General features: G+C 44.3%; 1 protein-coding gene across 1 annotated transcript in view; it reads right to left on the reverse strand.

The window, feature by feature from the left end:
* Positions 1–3,637: 3,637 nt before the first annotated feature.
* Positions 3,638–18,258, reverse strand: part of LOC133134809 (forkhead box protein P2-like) — a 139,266-nt gene continuing 124,645 nt past the window's right edge. Inside the window, 6 exon segments of the mRNA XM_061251241.1 lie at positions 3,638–4,006; positions 11,429–11,613; positions 13,064–13,133; positions 13,835–13,956; positions 17,103–17,204; positions 17,348–17,424. Coding sequence (XP_061107225.1) covers positions 3,862–4,006; positions 11,429–11,613; positions 13,064–13,133; positions 13,835–13,956; positions 17,103–17,204; positions 17,348–17,424 — 701 coding nt within the window. The 3' untranslated portion in view covers positions 3,638–3,861.

The following is an 18,258-nucleotide window of genomic DNA, read 5'->3' on the forward strand; positions in this document are numbered from 1 at the left end:
CTACGTCTCGGCCTCAGTGTTTTTGACCAGAGTCCCATAGACCGGTGGGCACAACCCCTTACAGACAGTGGTCTGGGGGCTGGTTCCCAGGCAACTGCAGAAAAGGTGCTGGTTTGAACAAAGGGTGGACACGCATCCATGACGTTTTAATAGCTCGCTTTTTCCCCCGAAAAGCAGAAACCCGCAATGAATTTCACATAATTGCCTAAAAATCTAATATCCACTTGATCTTCATGGTCATGGGATATACTAGGTGTACAAAAAAACTTAGAACTCCCAGATGTTGGAGGTAGACAGTTGCTTTTCAAAAATCCTACTTTTGGTCCTTTATTTAATTCAGCAGTGAAAAGCCATGAATACAGAACAAATAACAGCTGTTACAATTCTCAACCATGACTTCTAACGTCGGAGAATTCAAGATATGGACACGGTACACAGTAATGAAAAGTATCAAAAATCAGTTTACCTCAGCAAAGGTTAAATAAACAAAAAGGGTATCCACCAAATACATAAACAGATGTTTTTTTTTCTTTTTTTTCGCTACAGTTCAAATTTACTGTATACACAGGGCATGGCGTTCCCAATCTCAGCCAATGACAGCAGAAAAGGATACACGACTCATCGCCAGACATAATGCTTCATAAGGTATGCACAGAAATACGAGCATAAATACACATATTAGTTTAAAGCTTTACAACAGCTACGCAAAGCGGACGCAGAGAACGCTGGTTTGCTATCTTTAGCAAGCAATGACAGAGGAGTAAGAATTCATGAAATGCAGAAAAGCAACATTGTTTTTTTTTTTTTCTTAGAAAAAAAGTCTGATCATTTTATGGGTCCACCAACATTTTTACATAATATGCACAATTATCAAAATACAGACAGAGCATCTCAAGAAAAAAAAAAAACCAACGAACCTAATCTCTAGTGAAGAAGCAAACCGATGTTTCTGGAGGTTTCTCTGGTATCTTGTGCAAGCAGCTATTTTAAACATTTCTTTTTCTCTTTTTTTATTTGTTTTTATTCTTTTTTTGTTCTTTTGTGTTTCTTTACAAAAAACCCATGCAAAATCTACAAGTTATATGCATTCTGTGGCTGAGACAACCTTCCCTTCCCAAAAACAGGAGAACTGAGGTATGCATACTGAAACATTGTACACTTATAGGGCCAAGTTCCTGATGACAGGTATTACAAGGTTTTTATTCATCGTTATTTCCAGTCCACCAAAGTATTTTTAGACATGCATTTGAAAACACAATATTCCCTTATAGGTAATCTTTTTTTTTTTTTTTTTTTTATTATCACTCTACAAATGTTTGAAGACAACCCATGACAATGCAAATCTCCCCAGTTATGATGTTGGGAATGTAAACCGTCTGTTGGCCTAGCATAAGAAAATGCGACTGCTATTGTGGCATTCAAACTCGTGCAATCTGACACTTTGTTGTGAATTTGCTGTGCAGAGGTAGAACCTTTGAAAAAAGACTTTTTGGGTGCGTGGGAGTTTGTCCTCATATTTGGCATGTTTAAAACACAATGAATCTGCTGACTCCAGCAAAGAATGAGCAGTTTGTTGCAAGACCGCGCTCCACCTTGTGGAACGGTGTGTGTGTGTGTGTGTGTACGTTTGTGTGTGTGTGTGTGTGTGTGAATGTCTAGCAGCCTCCTCATCTCAGACCGTGAGTAAAGCAATAACCGTGTGTAGGTTGCGAGGTCCCTTGGTTGGGGGATATAAGTAAATATGAAAAAGGTTTGGCATGGTACTCCAAAAACAACACATGTACAGTATGTTTTTCTATGAAAGAAAAAAATCTGTTGCACATTAATATTTTGAATGCAATGGGACGCATTATTACCGATCACTAGAAAACATATGCATTGGTAGTTTCAGCAACATGGAGCAGGACCAGCAGCATGGCTGCAATTTGGATTGTGTGCATCTTTAGAAGGGAGTGTCCTGGTAGCCTTACGATCCCAAAGAAGAGGCAGAATTTTGTGTAACTTTGGTTTGACTGAAAACAGGAATAACCATTAAAGCAACACGTCCACTTTTCTAGATGACATTCACCGATATAAATACCTTTTATTTTTTAAACAATGACTACTTTTATCTTTCACTTATGTCCAAAACGTTGCAAAATTACAAATGTCTTATAAAGTGTTAATTAACAGGTAGATGGTGCAGGTAAGAAACCTGCTTGTGAATTGAGAATCTTTATAGACACTAAGCAATGCGTGAATCTTTACTCAGTACTGTAACTTCACAATGCAACATAGCAAATATCACCTAGAAAAGATCATTTTCCTCTGTGAAATCTTATCCGACAATAACTGTTCTTTGCTTTTACTCTAACCAAGCCAGACCATTTCCTATCACCTTGAAATCATTGTTATTATTATGTATTATCATTTTCATTCTTTATTATTTATTATTATTATTTATTATTATTGTTATTTGGCTTTACTAGATTGTTTCATGTTTGGTTACGGTGTTTTTCGGTTTCGTTTATTTATTACGGCTGTGAAATATTTAAAAAAAGGAAAAAGGACATCACATACAAGACAGTACCACGGACATCAGATATTCATCAGAAAACAGACATAATGGGAAACTGCAAATGAAAAAAAAATAAAAATACAAAAGAAGAAAAACTCAAAATCAGGATTTTCTTTTTAAACAGCAACACAGATTCTGCACGTCCATTAAATACACAAATGTTCTTTTGGTCAGAGTTCTTCGTGCTCCACACATAGCTGCTTCCACCATTGTCCGACCCCCAAATCTGCCCCCCCTGCCCCCCTGCGGCTCTGGCACTGGTTCCCACCCCGTCGCCTCCAGCCGTGAGAGGTGGTGGGGCCTCTTCTGCCATCCGGGCGGACCATCTACAACTTATCAAATTACACATCAATTTTCTTTGTACAGGGCTAAACCAAACGATCCCAGAGGTTATTAATAAGGTAGTTCCTGGAAAGCTCCGTTTCGTACTCATTAAAGCCACAGATCAGCTGGACTGCTTCTGCTAAGTTATTGGCCATTGTTACAGGTTGGCTTTGGTTTCTAGCTGTTGCCTTTGACTGTTTGCAGGTAGACAAAGCTTTAGATCGAGGAGGTAAAGAGAACAGTAACAGATCATTATGCAGAAATGCATTCTTCCCCACTTATGGTGCTTGCACAGACAGTTACTTTTTAGCGTGATATCTTACATTTCAGCACAAACAGAGACTTGGAAGCCTACTTTTTTCTCTTTTTTTCTTCTTTTTTTTGGACAGTTGCAACAGTCTGAGACAGTGGTTCTGTTGTTGGTGACTAAACAAATGTCATTTACAGTTGGTGGTGCCAAAACGATAACTTAACGAACGAATGGAAAAATAAAATAAAAATAAAAATACTGGTCAATATAATGTAGCAACAAACAGGCTGTGATGCTAATTTCTGACACTACTCCTGTGCAAATGATTTAAGAGCAACAACTTGAATTGGACCAGCAATTGTCTCTATTATCAACAACTACTGTATGTTTGAAATTCACACTGAATGAAAGTAAAACTATTTTTTGGCAGTATATGAGGCCATAGCTTTCTACAGAACACACTCCCTCCTTGGTTTTTGTTCAGCGCCGGAGCCCGTGGTGATGAATTTCCTTTATCTTCCCCCCCTCGCGCATGGCCAGGCCATTCTGAGTCTGTAAGGAACCAAGTCTTTGTGGGTTAAAAAGCGAGCAGTTCGTACCCCGTCTCTCTGCTTCCCGGAGGGCTTTCAGAAAGAGTTCCTCCGGGCCGGCTCCGTGATGCATGCTCAATAAATAGTCACAGTAAAGTCTGCGGGGTTCTGTTGGTTCTGTGGGGTCCGGCCTGAAGGCGCTACTCCAGGTCCTCCGACAGATTCCCCTCCTCCAGCTCCCGCTCGTCCTCCAGCTCCGGGCTGTGGTTGGCTGTCGTCACCAGCGACATCGGGCAGTCCTCGTCCTCCATGTTTAGCGGCTCTTCTTTGACGTGAATCTGCGCCCTGTCAATCAACACAGCGCACACGCGTGTTACGTGCGGTTGTCATGCTACAGATTTTTGTTTGACGCAAAGTCGCGAAACGCTGACAGCGCACAATGGACAATGGAGGTTTTGAACCTTGGAAATTGGAAACATTGAGGTGCATGTTATGATAATGGCAGATAACACACAGCTAGACGTTCCCAATAACACACTGAGAGACAATTACAGGGAAGATGGCTCCAGTCATTAGGTATGCCAGGAGCAGTGCTGTCTCCTGACAGAACAGTGAGCACTCCTGGCTCCACAGAAGGGTTTAATGGGGAAAATCAGGGGTATCCTTTCATAAATTATTGAAATGTTTGCTTACAAGGTTGGCTGGCATTTCATCTGCCTGTGATCACATACTTTTCACGCTGCTATTTATAAAAGGTAATTAGAGATGCAGGGGAGAGACAATGCAGGAGCGGACCAGAGGAAGCATTCATAACCGCGCTGTGTGTGTGTGTGTGGATGAGAGTGTGTGTGTGAGAGAGAAAGAGAGAGAGAGGGTGTGTGTGTTTCTGTGTGAAATTGTGTGAGTGTGTGTGTATGTGTGTGTGAGTGTGTATGTGTGTGTGAGAAAGAGAGTGTGTGTGTGCTGTGTGTGTGTGTGAGTGTGTGTGTGAGAGTGTGAGAGAGAGAGATAGTGTGTGTGAGACAGAGAGAGTGAGAGTGTGTGTGCATGTGAGAGAGAGAGAGAGTGAGAGTGTGTGTGTGTGCATGTGAGAGAGAGAGAGTGTGTGTGTGCATGTGAGAGAGAGAGAGAGTGTGTGTGTGTGTGTGTGCATGTGAGAGAGAGAGAGAGTGAGAGAGAGAGTGTGTGTGTGTGTGTACTGTGAGCACCAGTACTGAAAGAAGCCGCGATCACGTTGACCATACACATAAACACACCGCTCGGTGAAAAAGGCGTTTTTTGGCAGGAACAGCGCGGGGTCACGTTCAGCTCAGAAGAGTTTACCGATGACACCTGGTTAAAAAACAGCATTTATAAATAATGGAGAATTTCTCATCCCCTTGCCCCTGGGGCCAGCGGAGTCCTGCCTTCTTTATCTGCTTAATAGAAACGGCAATCTGCCATTAATATGCAGGCCTGGGATGGCTGCCTCTCCTCCAGAGAGAAACCTGCAGCCCCTCTCCGCCATTAATCACCTTCAGCTCTGCCAGCTCACTCACACATGATGATGCATGTTTTTATCTCCAAATGAACGAGTATCTTTACCCGCTGTCAATACGCGCGCCGGGAGGAACGCGGGGTTACGGGCGCCATGTCGGCTCAACCGGGAGGACATTTCCCAACAAACAGTGAGGGAGACGGCGACTAACAAGAATAATAACGCTGTCACACACAAACAAGGCTTAACACGATCGGGGCCTACCCAGGCTGGGGTTTGCGCTACAATGATAAATCTGACAAAACCTAATTATTTTTGACACATTAGATGCATCAGGGAATCCCAGTGGATCTGGAGGAGGGGGTGGGGGTGGGGGGGGGGGATCTTTATCAAGTACAGTCTCTCTATCAGAACGTCTGGCAGATTTCTCCTGGGCTACATGTATCAATGACAGGGACACCTTTGAATTTGAAAAGAATTTTAAAAGGTACAGATTACTTTAATATTTATAGCAAAATAACTTATTATTCAGATCTTGTTGGGTGGAGAAGGCTTGCCTTTTCAGAACCCTGGCCAATTACCCAGAATTCCAGGTGCTTTTGAACAGAGGAGTTCGAATGGGGGTAACACAATACACAATAAACACACCCCCTCCCCCAGCGGTGGGAGAATGCTGGGATCAGATTGGTGACAGGGCTGTAGGTTTTACTCGGAAAAAGACGTTAAGGGTTACACGTTAAAAGAGCCCTAGCGCTATATGAAAATGCATTAAAGGTTCAGCGATATTATTGAATTAATTTTTAAGCACTTCCACTCACATCATGAATGTAATTACTCCTGGCCTAAATCCCGATTCCCGCTCAACAATTAGCGCTTTAAAGAACGGGACGCGGTCTTCGGAGCGATAACGTCCCCAGGGCCCCGTGAGGGACAAAGCCGTCTAAAAGCACTGTCACCTGTATTTATCACACAATAACAAACAGTCCTACAGATGTGTGCTCACAGATACCACAGGCAGGCTGGGTCTGCCGTGGCCATGAACGGCGCGCACAGCCTCAATCTGCATGAATTATAAATCACCAGCACCCGGCGTGCCAGGGCCAGGCAGCAGAAAGATGATTAGTTCTCACAGTTACTTTACAGTGTATTAAGACGTCTGGGTGAGTCATTTAGCATTTAATGAGCAGCAAGCATTACGGAGTCGGGAATAAATGCCAGCTATGTATCTTTGAATTCATGAGCGCAATTGGACCGAGACTCGCGCGTATTACGGCGGGATTATTGCTCGCAATCACGCGGAGATACGCGGCGAATAACGTCATTAGCCGCGTATTGTAATGAGGGAGAGGCGCGTAATTGAAGGAGGAGGGTCGTCCAATCAGGGCGCGGAGTGACGGGCGGCCGTAACTGCCCGCTCATCGGAAAAACCGGGAACGTCACGGATAGTCCAGTGGGAAAGGCTGTGTCCTGCGATGGGACTGAAATATCCCACTCTCAGAAATAAAGGCACAAACAGTGCCTAAAAGGGTACAAATGCATGTTGCAGGGGCGGTACCCTATCGGTGCATAAAATTGTGCCCAACAACAAAAATAAAATGATAATAATTGTAGCCAGCAACATATAATTAATTTGTACCTTTTTTGCTTGAAAAACGTATTAATTTGGACCCAGAAGAGAACATTACTGTACTTTCAGGGTACAATCAGGAAATGTGATCCTTGAAGAATAATAATGTACCTCCACGTTTCTGAGCGTGCGTGTAAAAACAGTAATAAGCGAGAGGAGGGAATGTGCGATGAATTTAGCGTCTGAGACGCTGAATGGCGATAGAGCACATCTGCACGAGCATCTGGAGCCTGTTAGACCAGCAGCAGGCTGCTTCTTCATCTCTGCGGCCTGCGGGGAGGCCCGGCCGGGGGTCACTCTCTCCTGCCCCGGGGGTGTGCCTCCCTGCCCCGGCGGTGTGCCTCCCTGCCCCGGGGTTTCATTTAGCGTGTGGCAGGGAGGGCCGTCGCCTCAGCTCGACTTCCCCCAACAACCTGTCAGCATCGCCATCCCCCGACCCCCAGAAACACCTCAAAACACCAGAAACAGAGGCGCCTCAAAACACCAGCCCCTCTACTGACCCAAAACACCAGAAACAGAGACGCCTAAGAACACCAGCCCCTCTACTGACCCAAAACATCAGAAACAGAAACGCCTCAAAACACCAGAAACAGAGGCGCCTCAAAACACCAGAAACAGAGGCGCCTCAAAACACCAGAAACAGAGGCACTTCAAAACACCAGAAACAGAGGCACTTCAAAACACCAGACCCTCCACTGACCCAAAACACCAGCTTCACGGTTGCGTATTCTAACTGAAAGTGCCACAAATACACTCTCAGAAACAGAAGGTACAAAAAGAAGTGTCTAAAAAGGTACAGATTCTTGTCGATGGGGCGGGTACCCTTTAGGTACATAACATTGTACTAGCCAGCAATATATTATTAATTTGTACCTTTTTGTACCCAAAGATAACATTACTGTACTTTCAGGGTACATTTGGGTAATTTGATCCTTGAAGAACAATAATGTTCACTACATTATTGGAACATATTTCATATGGAAAATACACTTTCACTGTATTTCTGTATCAGAATGCAGTGTGTGTACTGTGCAGTGGCCTTGATGCCTTCCTGATTCACTCCGCTGCGTTTATCTGGTCTAGTGCTGTGCTTCCTAACCCAGGCTCGAGCAGGGCTGAGGCCCGGGACCAGGCCAGCAGTCTGTGGTCAGCATTCACCTCCGGAGGCGCAGGGACCAGACAGAGATGTGTCTGACCGTGGTTGGGTGGGCTGTGAAGTTTGTTTCCGCCTTCGTGGGTACGTCCTGCTCACCCGCTTCATTACCGTGTGTGCATTATTTAAGGAGCTCTGAACAGGCCCTCTCAGAACAGAGAGAGAGAGAGAGAGGAGAGAGGGAGAGAGGGAGAGAGGGAGAGAGAGTGCTCTGAACAGACCCTCTCAGAACAGAGAGAGAGAGAGAGAGAGGAGAGAGGGAGAGAGGGGGGGGTGAGGGGAGAGAGGGAGAGAGGGGACAGAGGGAGAGAGGGAGAGAGAGTGCTCTGAACAGACCCTCTCAGAACACACTCTCTCCATTTTGAGAGAGCAGTGGGGAGAGAGAGAGAGAGAGGAAGAGAGAGAGAGAGGGAGAGGGAGAGAGGGAGAGTGAGAGGGAGAGGGGGAGAGAGGGAGAGAGGGAGACAGAGAGAGTAAGGCGTACAGTGTGGGTGTGTGGGCAGGATGGACTCGTTATTAAAACTTTACTAACCGAGCTCTGCCCAGCAAACACAAAATGTTCCTGCAATGTTACTGAAATGTTCTGTAAATTTTCCGTTCCCCTCCAATCAATATCCTTTTCACACATTCCTCATTTGACGTCCCCCTCCTCATTTGATATCAGTAAAATTGACTCCCCACCCTTCAAAAATGTCCCAGAAATACACTGTTTCACTCATGTATATGCTACTGCTGCTCTAACTTCTGTTTCAGCTTGTCTTGAACCTCAAAAATTAACATAATAATGAACATAATAATACCATCTAATAAACTACATTATTACATTTAAGACAATGCATTACTATTATTATTATTACTACTATTAATATTGTCCACAAAAGTATAAAGGGTGCAGACACCACTGCACTGTGCCCCACTCACAAAGGAAGACACAGTCATGCTAATACACAGATGATACAATATGATATCAATTATGAATCTGGAAGTATTGGTCTGCCATTTTGTATTTTCGTCCCTTCACCCTCCCTTGTTGAGTGATTATTATTGTTATTATTATTATGATTATTATTATTATCACTATTATGATCATCATTGCTATTATAAACAGTTTTCTAAGCTGTATGACTGCAGTTGGGCCTTGCAGCTGATGTAGGACTGTGTCCATGTGAAAATGGCCGTTACAAGATCATCTATTTCTGAGGCACACATCATTGGACAGCAATGAGGATAAATCGCCAAGGATGGTTTTAGAGAGAGAGAGAGAGAGAGAGAGAGAGAGAGAGAGAGAGAGGGAGAGAGAGAGAGAAAGCAGTGCTCCATACAGACCCCAGTGCCCCCCCCGCCTCACCCCCCCGGTTTGGTAAACACGGGCCAGTCACATGTCTGACATCACTGATTAGGCAGATACATTCGTTACACACACATTTCTGAAACCCACAAGACATTAATTTTTAATAGTCCTCCTCTCTCTGCTCCATTAAAAAAGATGGAATGGCAAAGATTTTAAACTAATTAATGATACAGTTAGCTGCTAAATATTAATAGGAACCGTCTTGCATAAAATATAACATCTAAACCCCTACAATGCAGACAGTGGAGTAATTAAAACTGAGGCCTTATTTACTTCACATTTATAGATTTGACATTCCACAGTAAAGTTTTTTTGCAAATGTGTAATAAAATGCATATATTTTAATACATATTGCTTTGAAAGAATGTCTATATAAACGACAGACAAAAAGGATTTGCTGTAAATTTCTCCACATGAATATGTACAATCTGGCCCTGTTTACAGGCAATGAGAATATTCTCTGTGCTGCCCTCTTGTACTGCAGTGCAGTGCTAAGGTCACTGCATTATAGTTAAGCTGAAATGAAATGTATTGTTGAAAGCGAGTGCAGTGTAACATGTCTGTAAATTTCAGTGTTCAGTGTAGTGTTAAAAGTGAGTACAGTGTAGTGTTAAAGGTGTGTTCAGTGTAGTGTTAAATTGTTAAAGGCGTGTATAGTGTAGTGTTAAATTGTTAAAGGCGTGTATAGTGTAGTGTAGTGTTAAATTGTTGAAGGCGTGTATAGTGTAGTGTAGTGTTAAATTGTTAAAGGCGTGTATAGTGTAGTGTAGTGTTAAATTGTTAAAGGCGTGTATAGTGTAGTGTAGTGTTAAATAGTTAAAGGCGTGTATAGTGTAGTGTAGTGTTCAATTGTTAAAGGCGTGTATAGTGTAGTGTAGTGTTAAATTGTTAAAGGCGTGTATAGTGTAGTGTAGTGTTCAATTGTTAAAGGTGTGTATAGTGTAGTGTAGTGTTCAATTGTTAAAGGCGTGTATAGTGTAGTGTAGTGTTAAATTGTTAAAGGCGTGTTTAGTGTAGTGTTCAATTGTTACAGGAGTGTATAGTGTAGTGTAGTGTTAAATCGTTAAAGGCGTGTATAGTGTAGTGTAGTGTTCAATTGTTAAAGGCGTGTATAGTGTAGTGTAGTGTTAAATTGTTAAAGGCGTGTATAGTGTAGTGTAGTGTTAAATTGTTAAAGGCGTGTGCAGTGTAGTGTTAAATTGTTAAAGCGTGTATAGTGTAGTGTTAAATTGTTAAAGGCGTGTATAGTGTAGTGTTAAATTGTTAAAGCGTGCATAGTGTAGTGTTAAATTGTTAAAGGCGTGTATAGTGTAGTGTAGTGTTAAATTGTTAAAGGCGTGTATAGTGTAGTGTAGTGTTAAATTGTTAAAGGCGTGTATAGTGTAGTGTAGTGTTAAATTGTTAAAGACGTGTATAGTGTAGTGTTCAATTGTTACAGGAGTGTGTAGTGTAGTGTTAAATTGTTAAGTGTGTATAGTGTAGTGTAGTGTTAAATTGTTAAAGGCGTGTGTAGTGTAGTGTTAAATTGTTAAAGGCGTGTATAGTGTAGTGTTAAATTGTTAAAGCGTGTATAGTGTAGTGTTAAATTGTTAAAGCGTGTATAGTGTAGTGTTAAATTTTTAAAGGCGTGTATAGTGTAGTGTTAAATTGTTAAAGGCGTGTATAGTGTAGTGTAGTGTTAAATTGTTAAAGGCGTGTATAGTGTAGTGTAGTGTTAAATCGTTAAAGGTGTGTATAGTGTAGTGTAGTGTTCAATTGTTAAAGGCGTGTATAGTGTAGCGTAGTGTTAAATTGTTAAAGGCGTGTTTAGTGTAGTGTTCAATTGTTACAGGAGTGTATAGTGTAGTGTAGTGTTAAATAGTTAAAGGCGTGTATAGTGTAGTGTAGTGTTAAATAGTTAAAGGCGTGTATAGTGTAGTGTTAAATTGTTAAAGGCGTGTATAGTGCAGTGTAGTGTTAAATAGTTAAAGGCGTGTATAGTGTAGTGTAGTGTTAAATAGTTAAAGGCGTGTATAGTGTAGTGTAGTGTTAAATTGTTAAAGGCGTGTATAGTGTAGTGTAGTGTTAAATAGTTAAAGGCGTGTATAGTGCAGTGTAGTGTTAAATAGTTAAAGGCGTGTATAGTGTAGTGTTACAGTGTTACAGTGTTAGAGACTCACATGTGCGCGTGTGGAGAGTAGCCGGGGCTGGCGTGGCCGTTGGTGTCCAGGTGATCGAGGGAGCCGTTCATGTCGTCCGTGGGGGACTGCAGCAGGACGGAGCTGCAGTTCATCAGGCCGGTGGAGCTGCTGCTCATCAGCCCCGGGTTGGCCAGCATGGGCAAACTGCTCTCCGCCAGGGCAGCCTGAGAGACACACACACGCGTCAATACACACACACACACACACGTACACACACGCGCATACACACACACACACGTACACACACGCGCATACGCACACACAGACACACACACACACATACACATACACACACACGCACATACACACACACACACACACACACACGTACACACACGCGCATACACACACACAGACACACACACACGCGCATACACACACACAGACACACACACGCGTGAATACACACACACACACACGTACACACACGCGCATACACACACACACAGACACACACACACACATACACATACACACACACACACACGCACACGCACATACACACAAACACACACGCACACCCACACGCACACACATACACACACACACACATACACACGCATACACACACAGACACACACACACACGCACACATGCACACACATACACACACACACACACACCCACACGCACACACATACACACAAACACACACGCACACACATACACACAAACACACAGAAACACAGGAGCTGTTAAGCAGTACCTCTGTATTTATAACACTGACCTCCAGTGATCTCCGCACAATCACCGATCATCACCCCATTATTATTTTACTCACAGAGGTCTGTTTCCCACTCCACATAAACTCTTTACAAACCTTCCAAACAGCAATACAAATAGCAGCAACCACAGCCGATACGCTAACGAGTTCACGTTCATTTTAACCTGGCACCCAGATGTGTTTCTGACCCAACATACGGCCGCCTCAGACACACACACACACACACACACGCACACACACACGCACGTAAACCTTCCCCTTCCACCTCGCAGACGGACCCCTCTGCAGAAGCACTGCAGAGAAATGCATCGGCGGTGACCACATCATTAGAGTTATGCATAATCTGCCGCCTAATGAAACGCCATTGCTTCCCACGACAGGGCCATGAACCCACAATTTACACTTAAAAACAAGCCACTTCCTGACTATTAAAATGAGCCAAACTTTACCTCAAAATAAAAAAGTCTTGACATTTCGCCTCCCGCACATAAAAATTATATTCGGTAATTAAATTTTAAAGTTTTCGCCACGAGCACCTCGCTCACTGTTGCTCTGATGCCGAATCATTTATGACACCCGGGATAAATATTAATGCGTGCCCACTTGCATGTGCAAAGGCTGCTATCAATCTGAGATTAAAAACAGCTCCCAGTGTCCACCACAGGGGGTCCTTCTTCCCTCTCAGACCCTGCGCCAGACAGACCCGCTCTCACACAGCTTCCTGATCTGATCCGCAACTGACCGACCGCTCCGGAGATGCTACTCCACTCCCCGTGCAGTGTCCTTCTCTAAAAACCCCCTTTCAGGGGACGGTGTGCACGGCAGATTGTGCAGCCGGGCGGCGGGGCGGGTGACTGGTGTGGAGGACGGACAGGAGGGGGGGTGTTTACCTGTAGGCTGGCGTTAAGTGCCGCTCCGTAGCCCAGGCTGGATGGGAGGTTCTTAACTAGCGTGGGACTCCTGAGAACACAGAAAAAGCAGAATAACTATCAGATACGGAGGAAAAAGGCATCTGTCATCGCTCCTTCATTTGCGCTGTGGCTCGACTTGCGTCAGAAAGAGAGCAATTAATTCACCGACTGCCACCAGAAGATAAAAGCTCATATTGTAAGGATCAGAGTGCACTTTGACTACAACTGGAGAGAAACAGAGACAGCCCACGTCCTTTCTGTCAGGGAGCATAAAACAGAACTGTGCTGTAAGACTGAGTCACACAGGGTGGAGGCTGGCACAGTGCCCGATTCCTGCAGGAGCCCATTCAAATCTGCACCAAATTATGATGAAAACTAATGAATAAGCAGAAAAACGAAATAAACTGCAACATCACTGCTGGCTGTAGCCTTGACACACACAAAAACACTGCTTGTGAGGAAAATAATATCAAAGCGGAGGCGTTATGAAGTAAAACAGAAATACCCAAAGAAAGAGTGAAAGAAAGAACTGAACAATCACAACACCAAAAAAAGAGAAGGGAAGGCCACTCATCAGCACCATGTGACTGTGTGGCCTCTCTCTGATTGGCTAATCTCACAGACCGTGTGTGTGTGGGGGTGTGTGTGTATGTGTCTGCGCGTGTGTGCGTGTGGGTGTGTGTGTGGGTGTGTGTGTGTGTGTGCATGTGTGTGTGCGTGCGGGTGTGTGTGTGTGCGTGTGCCACGCACCCCGTTATCTTCTGGGACCTCCTCTTTTGGTACTCGATCTCGTCCACGGTCCACACCGCCCCCTTCACGTTCTCCACGCGCACAAAGCACTTGTGCAGGCTCAGGTTGTGCCGCACCGCGTTCTGCGCCAGACACACAAAGAGAGCAGAAACAGGACATGAGCAAAGAGCAGGTTTAACATTTACTTTCAGATCTTCATCCCCCTTTGATCCCTTTGTCCGCGGACTATAAGAGGGCTGAAGTCACATCCGTACAGCTATCTCAGTGGGATCTGTCGATTTAAACCTCTAAATATTGTTAAGTGTAAATAAGCTGATGAGAGAGTTGTCGTGGCGATGGTCATGTGATAACGGTGCAGGGGGTCCTCGTGATGCTACTTTAATAGGGTCCGTGTCGGGCGCCGGCTCTCGTGTTAAAGCGGTCTGAACCGCGGTATCTCTGCCGATGACAGTATCAGTGGAAATGCCAGTGCAATCAGGGTCCACCTCGTCATGTCCTGTGTAGAACCCCACTGATAAGGACAGGGTGAGTGTGTGTGTGTGTGTGTGCGAGTGCGCACGTGTGTGTGTGAGTGTGTGTGTGGATGAGTGCATGCGTGCGCGTTTGTGTGTGTGCGTGTGTGTGTGCGCGCACATGTGTGTGTGAGTGTGTGTGAGTGCGTGTGTGTGTGTGTGGGAGCGTGTGTGTGTCTGTGTGTGTGCTTGTGTGTGTGTGTGTGCTTGTGTGTGTGTGTGTGGATGTGTGTGTGTGTCTGTATGTGTGCTTGTGTGTGGGTGTGTGTGTGTGTGTATGTGTGTGTGTGTGTATGTGCGTGTGTGTGAGTGTGTGCGTGTGTGTGGGTGTGTGTGTGTGTCTGTGTGTGTGCTTGTGTGTGTGTGTGTGTGTGTGTGTATGTGCGTGTGTGTGAGTGTGTGCGTGTGTGTGGGTGTGTGTGTGTGTCTGTGTGTGTGCTTGTGTGTATGCGCGTGTGTGTGAGTGTGTGCGTGTGTGTGGGTGTGTGTGTGTGTCTGTGTGTGTGCTTGTGTGTATGCGCGTGTGTGTGAGTGTGTGTGTGTGTGTGTGTGTCTGTGTGTATGCGCGTGTGTGTGAGTGTGTGCGTGTGTGTGTGGATGTGTGTGTGTGTGCTTGTGTGTGTGTGTGTGTGTGGGGGGGGGGGGTCGTCCGTGGGGCTGGGGGGGGGGTGACATCAGTGCTTAAAATGTGGGAGGGAAGCGCGCAGGCTCCATTATGGACATCATTAAAAAGCTTTCATGACACCTCTTAATTCCCAACACCAGGACCATATGCAAATGCGCCATCTCCAGTGCGGATAACGGCGGATCGCCCGCGCGTTTCTGTCGGATAAACTGTTGTCACGCCGCTCGGAAAAGCAACCCGCCATCAAAGGGACAATGCCCAAACCGTAAAGCTCATATCTCATTAACGGCCCCGTTCCCCCCTGCCCCCACCCGCAAAATCATATATGCACCGGTCATCAAGAGAAAGAATTATATTCAGCTCAATTTACTATCTACTAACACACCCTCCGTTTATCCACAAACACAGCTAATTAAAACGTGTGGGGAACCTGGCAAATAATAAGCCATTGTTTAATTTCTGCACATATTATTATTATTTTCACTGGCGCATTAAAACAGTGGCGCGTCGGATTCGCTTGAAGAATAGGATTTAAAAAAAAAAAGCAGCCAAAGTCAAAAGCAGATCTAGCATCAGACCTGGAAATCCAAGGATTTGATTGATCTTAATGCCCATGGCTCTGAATATGATAATTTTAATATTAATGAGCAAATGAGAGGCTTTATTATGCATGCCGTATAGTTAGAACTAATAAGCCCTTCAGAACGTGCAGCGAGTCCCTCAGCCCATCTGATGAGACCAAGCTGAGATATTAAATCACCTTTATTTCACATTTTCCCCCAGTTAATCAAATGACAGGCCCATCAGACATCATCTCCCTAACACGCTACAAAGGAAAAATGTGCGAAAGAAAATACACACACAAACAGGGACACTCCGATAATAAAAGATCTCAAATTCATCTCGAGTGCGCTGCCGGATAATATAAAATGTCTTCTTTTGTCCTCCGGAATGAAAATATTTGGTGATGTGAGCAGTCGACGGCACAAATAAAACAATTTAATCCATTTACAAAAACATCACAAAAAAAAAACCACACAAACGTCTAAACACCTCATAAGTGAGGAGTCTCCTGAGGTTTTCACACTCGTGTAAATCAGTAATCGCTTGCTGCGAATCATTTGCATTTTAAATCCAAATTAATTCACTTTGGTAAATCTAGTGCGCTGGAGTCCTTAGTATGCTGATGAAGGTCCGGGTTCTCCGAGCCCCGGCCCCCGCGCCTCACAACGGCTCGTGGCTAATTGATGTTTCAGCCCCCCCCACCCCCGCCCCCGCCTCCTTCTGAATGGAAAATAAAGCAGAACATCGGGGGCTTATCTGCCCAGACACCGTCCTCTCCCCCTGAAATAGACACGCCAACAGACACATTTTAGTCCTGTGTCTCCCCCTCTCTCCGTGTAGGAAGCGGACAATGAAGTTGTTTGGACAGGGATATAAACGAGGGCTTTTGTCTACGTAAATAAACTGTGTTTCTGTTCTGACAGGGCCATTTTCAGCCCGACCGTACCCCCACCCCACAGTCCCTTCTTTCTTTTAGTTCCAGGCTGATGGACATAACCCACAGTCTCTCTTGTGACACCTCTGGTCTGGAGCATGAGGTACGATGTGTGTACAGAGAGGAACCGGCCGGGACAGAGAGAAGAAGAACACGGGAGAGAGGACAAAAAAAAGAAAAGAAGAGAAAAACCCACAAAGCCTCCATTTGTTGCGCAAGGCAAACAGCCATTTTTCAAACTAATTAGCCAATAATACGTGGCGCCCAAGAAAAGTAATACGTGGCGTGTAACAAAGGTGTTGATGACTGAGTGGCCACACTGTAATTAGCATGTCAGGCCCGGCCGCCGCATGCTAGCCTGGCCTATTAATTGCACCGAATTAGAAAACGATATCAGAGGTAAAATTATTCTTCCGCCTGTCAGTCGCGAGAGCGCCACAGTCACTCCATTCAAGAGGTGGGCTCAGAGAGAACGCAGAGGAGATACTAATCTGCCGGTGTCAAGTAAATAAATGTTCCCCGCTTCTTCTCTGAAAGAGAAAGGCCGGCTCGGAGAGAGGGATGGGAGGGAGGAGAGGGAGGAGGAGGAGGAGGAGTGTTCGGGGGGGTTGTTTCGGGGGGAGGGGGGCGTACCTTCCAGGTTGCGGCGTTGCGTCTGAAGTAGGCGAACGTCCGCGTGAACCAGCTGTAGATTTCATTAAGAGTGAGCTGCATGTCCCCGGCCTCCATGATGGCCTGGGAATGAGACGACAGCACACACCGCTTTACTACCCGCTTTACGACCCGCGCCGGGCGCCACTTCCCTCAAAGCCTTCCCTTCATTTAGGCAGCAATTAATTTCCATCTAATCGGCCCCCGCTCATTTATTTTCCACTCACCTGCCTTATGAGGGTTGCATACGTAAACGGAGGACGGACGTCCGCGTTCTTATAGAACTCGTAATTTGGGGCGATCTCTGGGAAAAAAAAATAAAATAAAAAAATAAATAGTGTATCACTGCCTGAAATAATTGGGTACATTTTTAATCCTTTAGGTGAAAAAAAAAAATTCACATTGGATTTTTATCAAATTAAATAAAAGGGGGAGAGAGAGAGAGAGAGGAAAAATAATATCATCGTTTTACATGTCTAACAAAATACAACTTTAATCAATTCCTCTCCGGAGGACTCTTAAAACACTTACACAGGAATGGAGATTACAGCCGCCAGACATTTTATTACATATTCAAATAATATATGCCCTTACATACTAATACGCACTTCTCAGTAAATACAAACATCAGACTGGAGACATTTAATTGAACCTTTATACAACACATTTATCTGAATATAATTATTATTATACTTTTCCTTTTTTCTTTTCTGAAGAAATACATTTAAACATGAATGCCAGTATTATTCACAAATTACATTTTCTCTGCAGCTATGTAATTGATGCAAAAAAAAATTAATTGAGGGTAATAAAATTCATGATTTTAAAATTAGTGCACAGTCAGAGCTTTTTGTGTTCTTATTCAATATAATTATAATCAAGCTAATAAGACAAAAAAGTTTCATGTTTTGTTCTAAAAAAAAACAGAAAACAATCTTAAGTGCTGTGTCGCGTAGTGTGCAGTGTCGTGGCTAGGTCACTAGCTGTGTACTCGCTAAAGCAGTGCTAACAAAATAATGGCATGGCTAGCTTGCTAGTTGTGTGCTAACTGAAGCAGTGGTCGCAAATAAAATGCATGGCAGCCCGTTGGCTAAATCGATGCTAGTGAATGGATAGCATGGCTAGCTTTGCTGGCTAC

Source organism: Conger conger, chromosome 8, assembly GCF_963514075.1.
Source record: "Conger conger chromosome 8, fConCon1.1, whole genome shotgun sequence".
NCBI classification, from domain to species: Eukaryota; Metazoa; Chordata; class Actinopteri; order Anguilliformes; family Congridae; genus Conger; species Conger conger.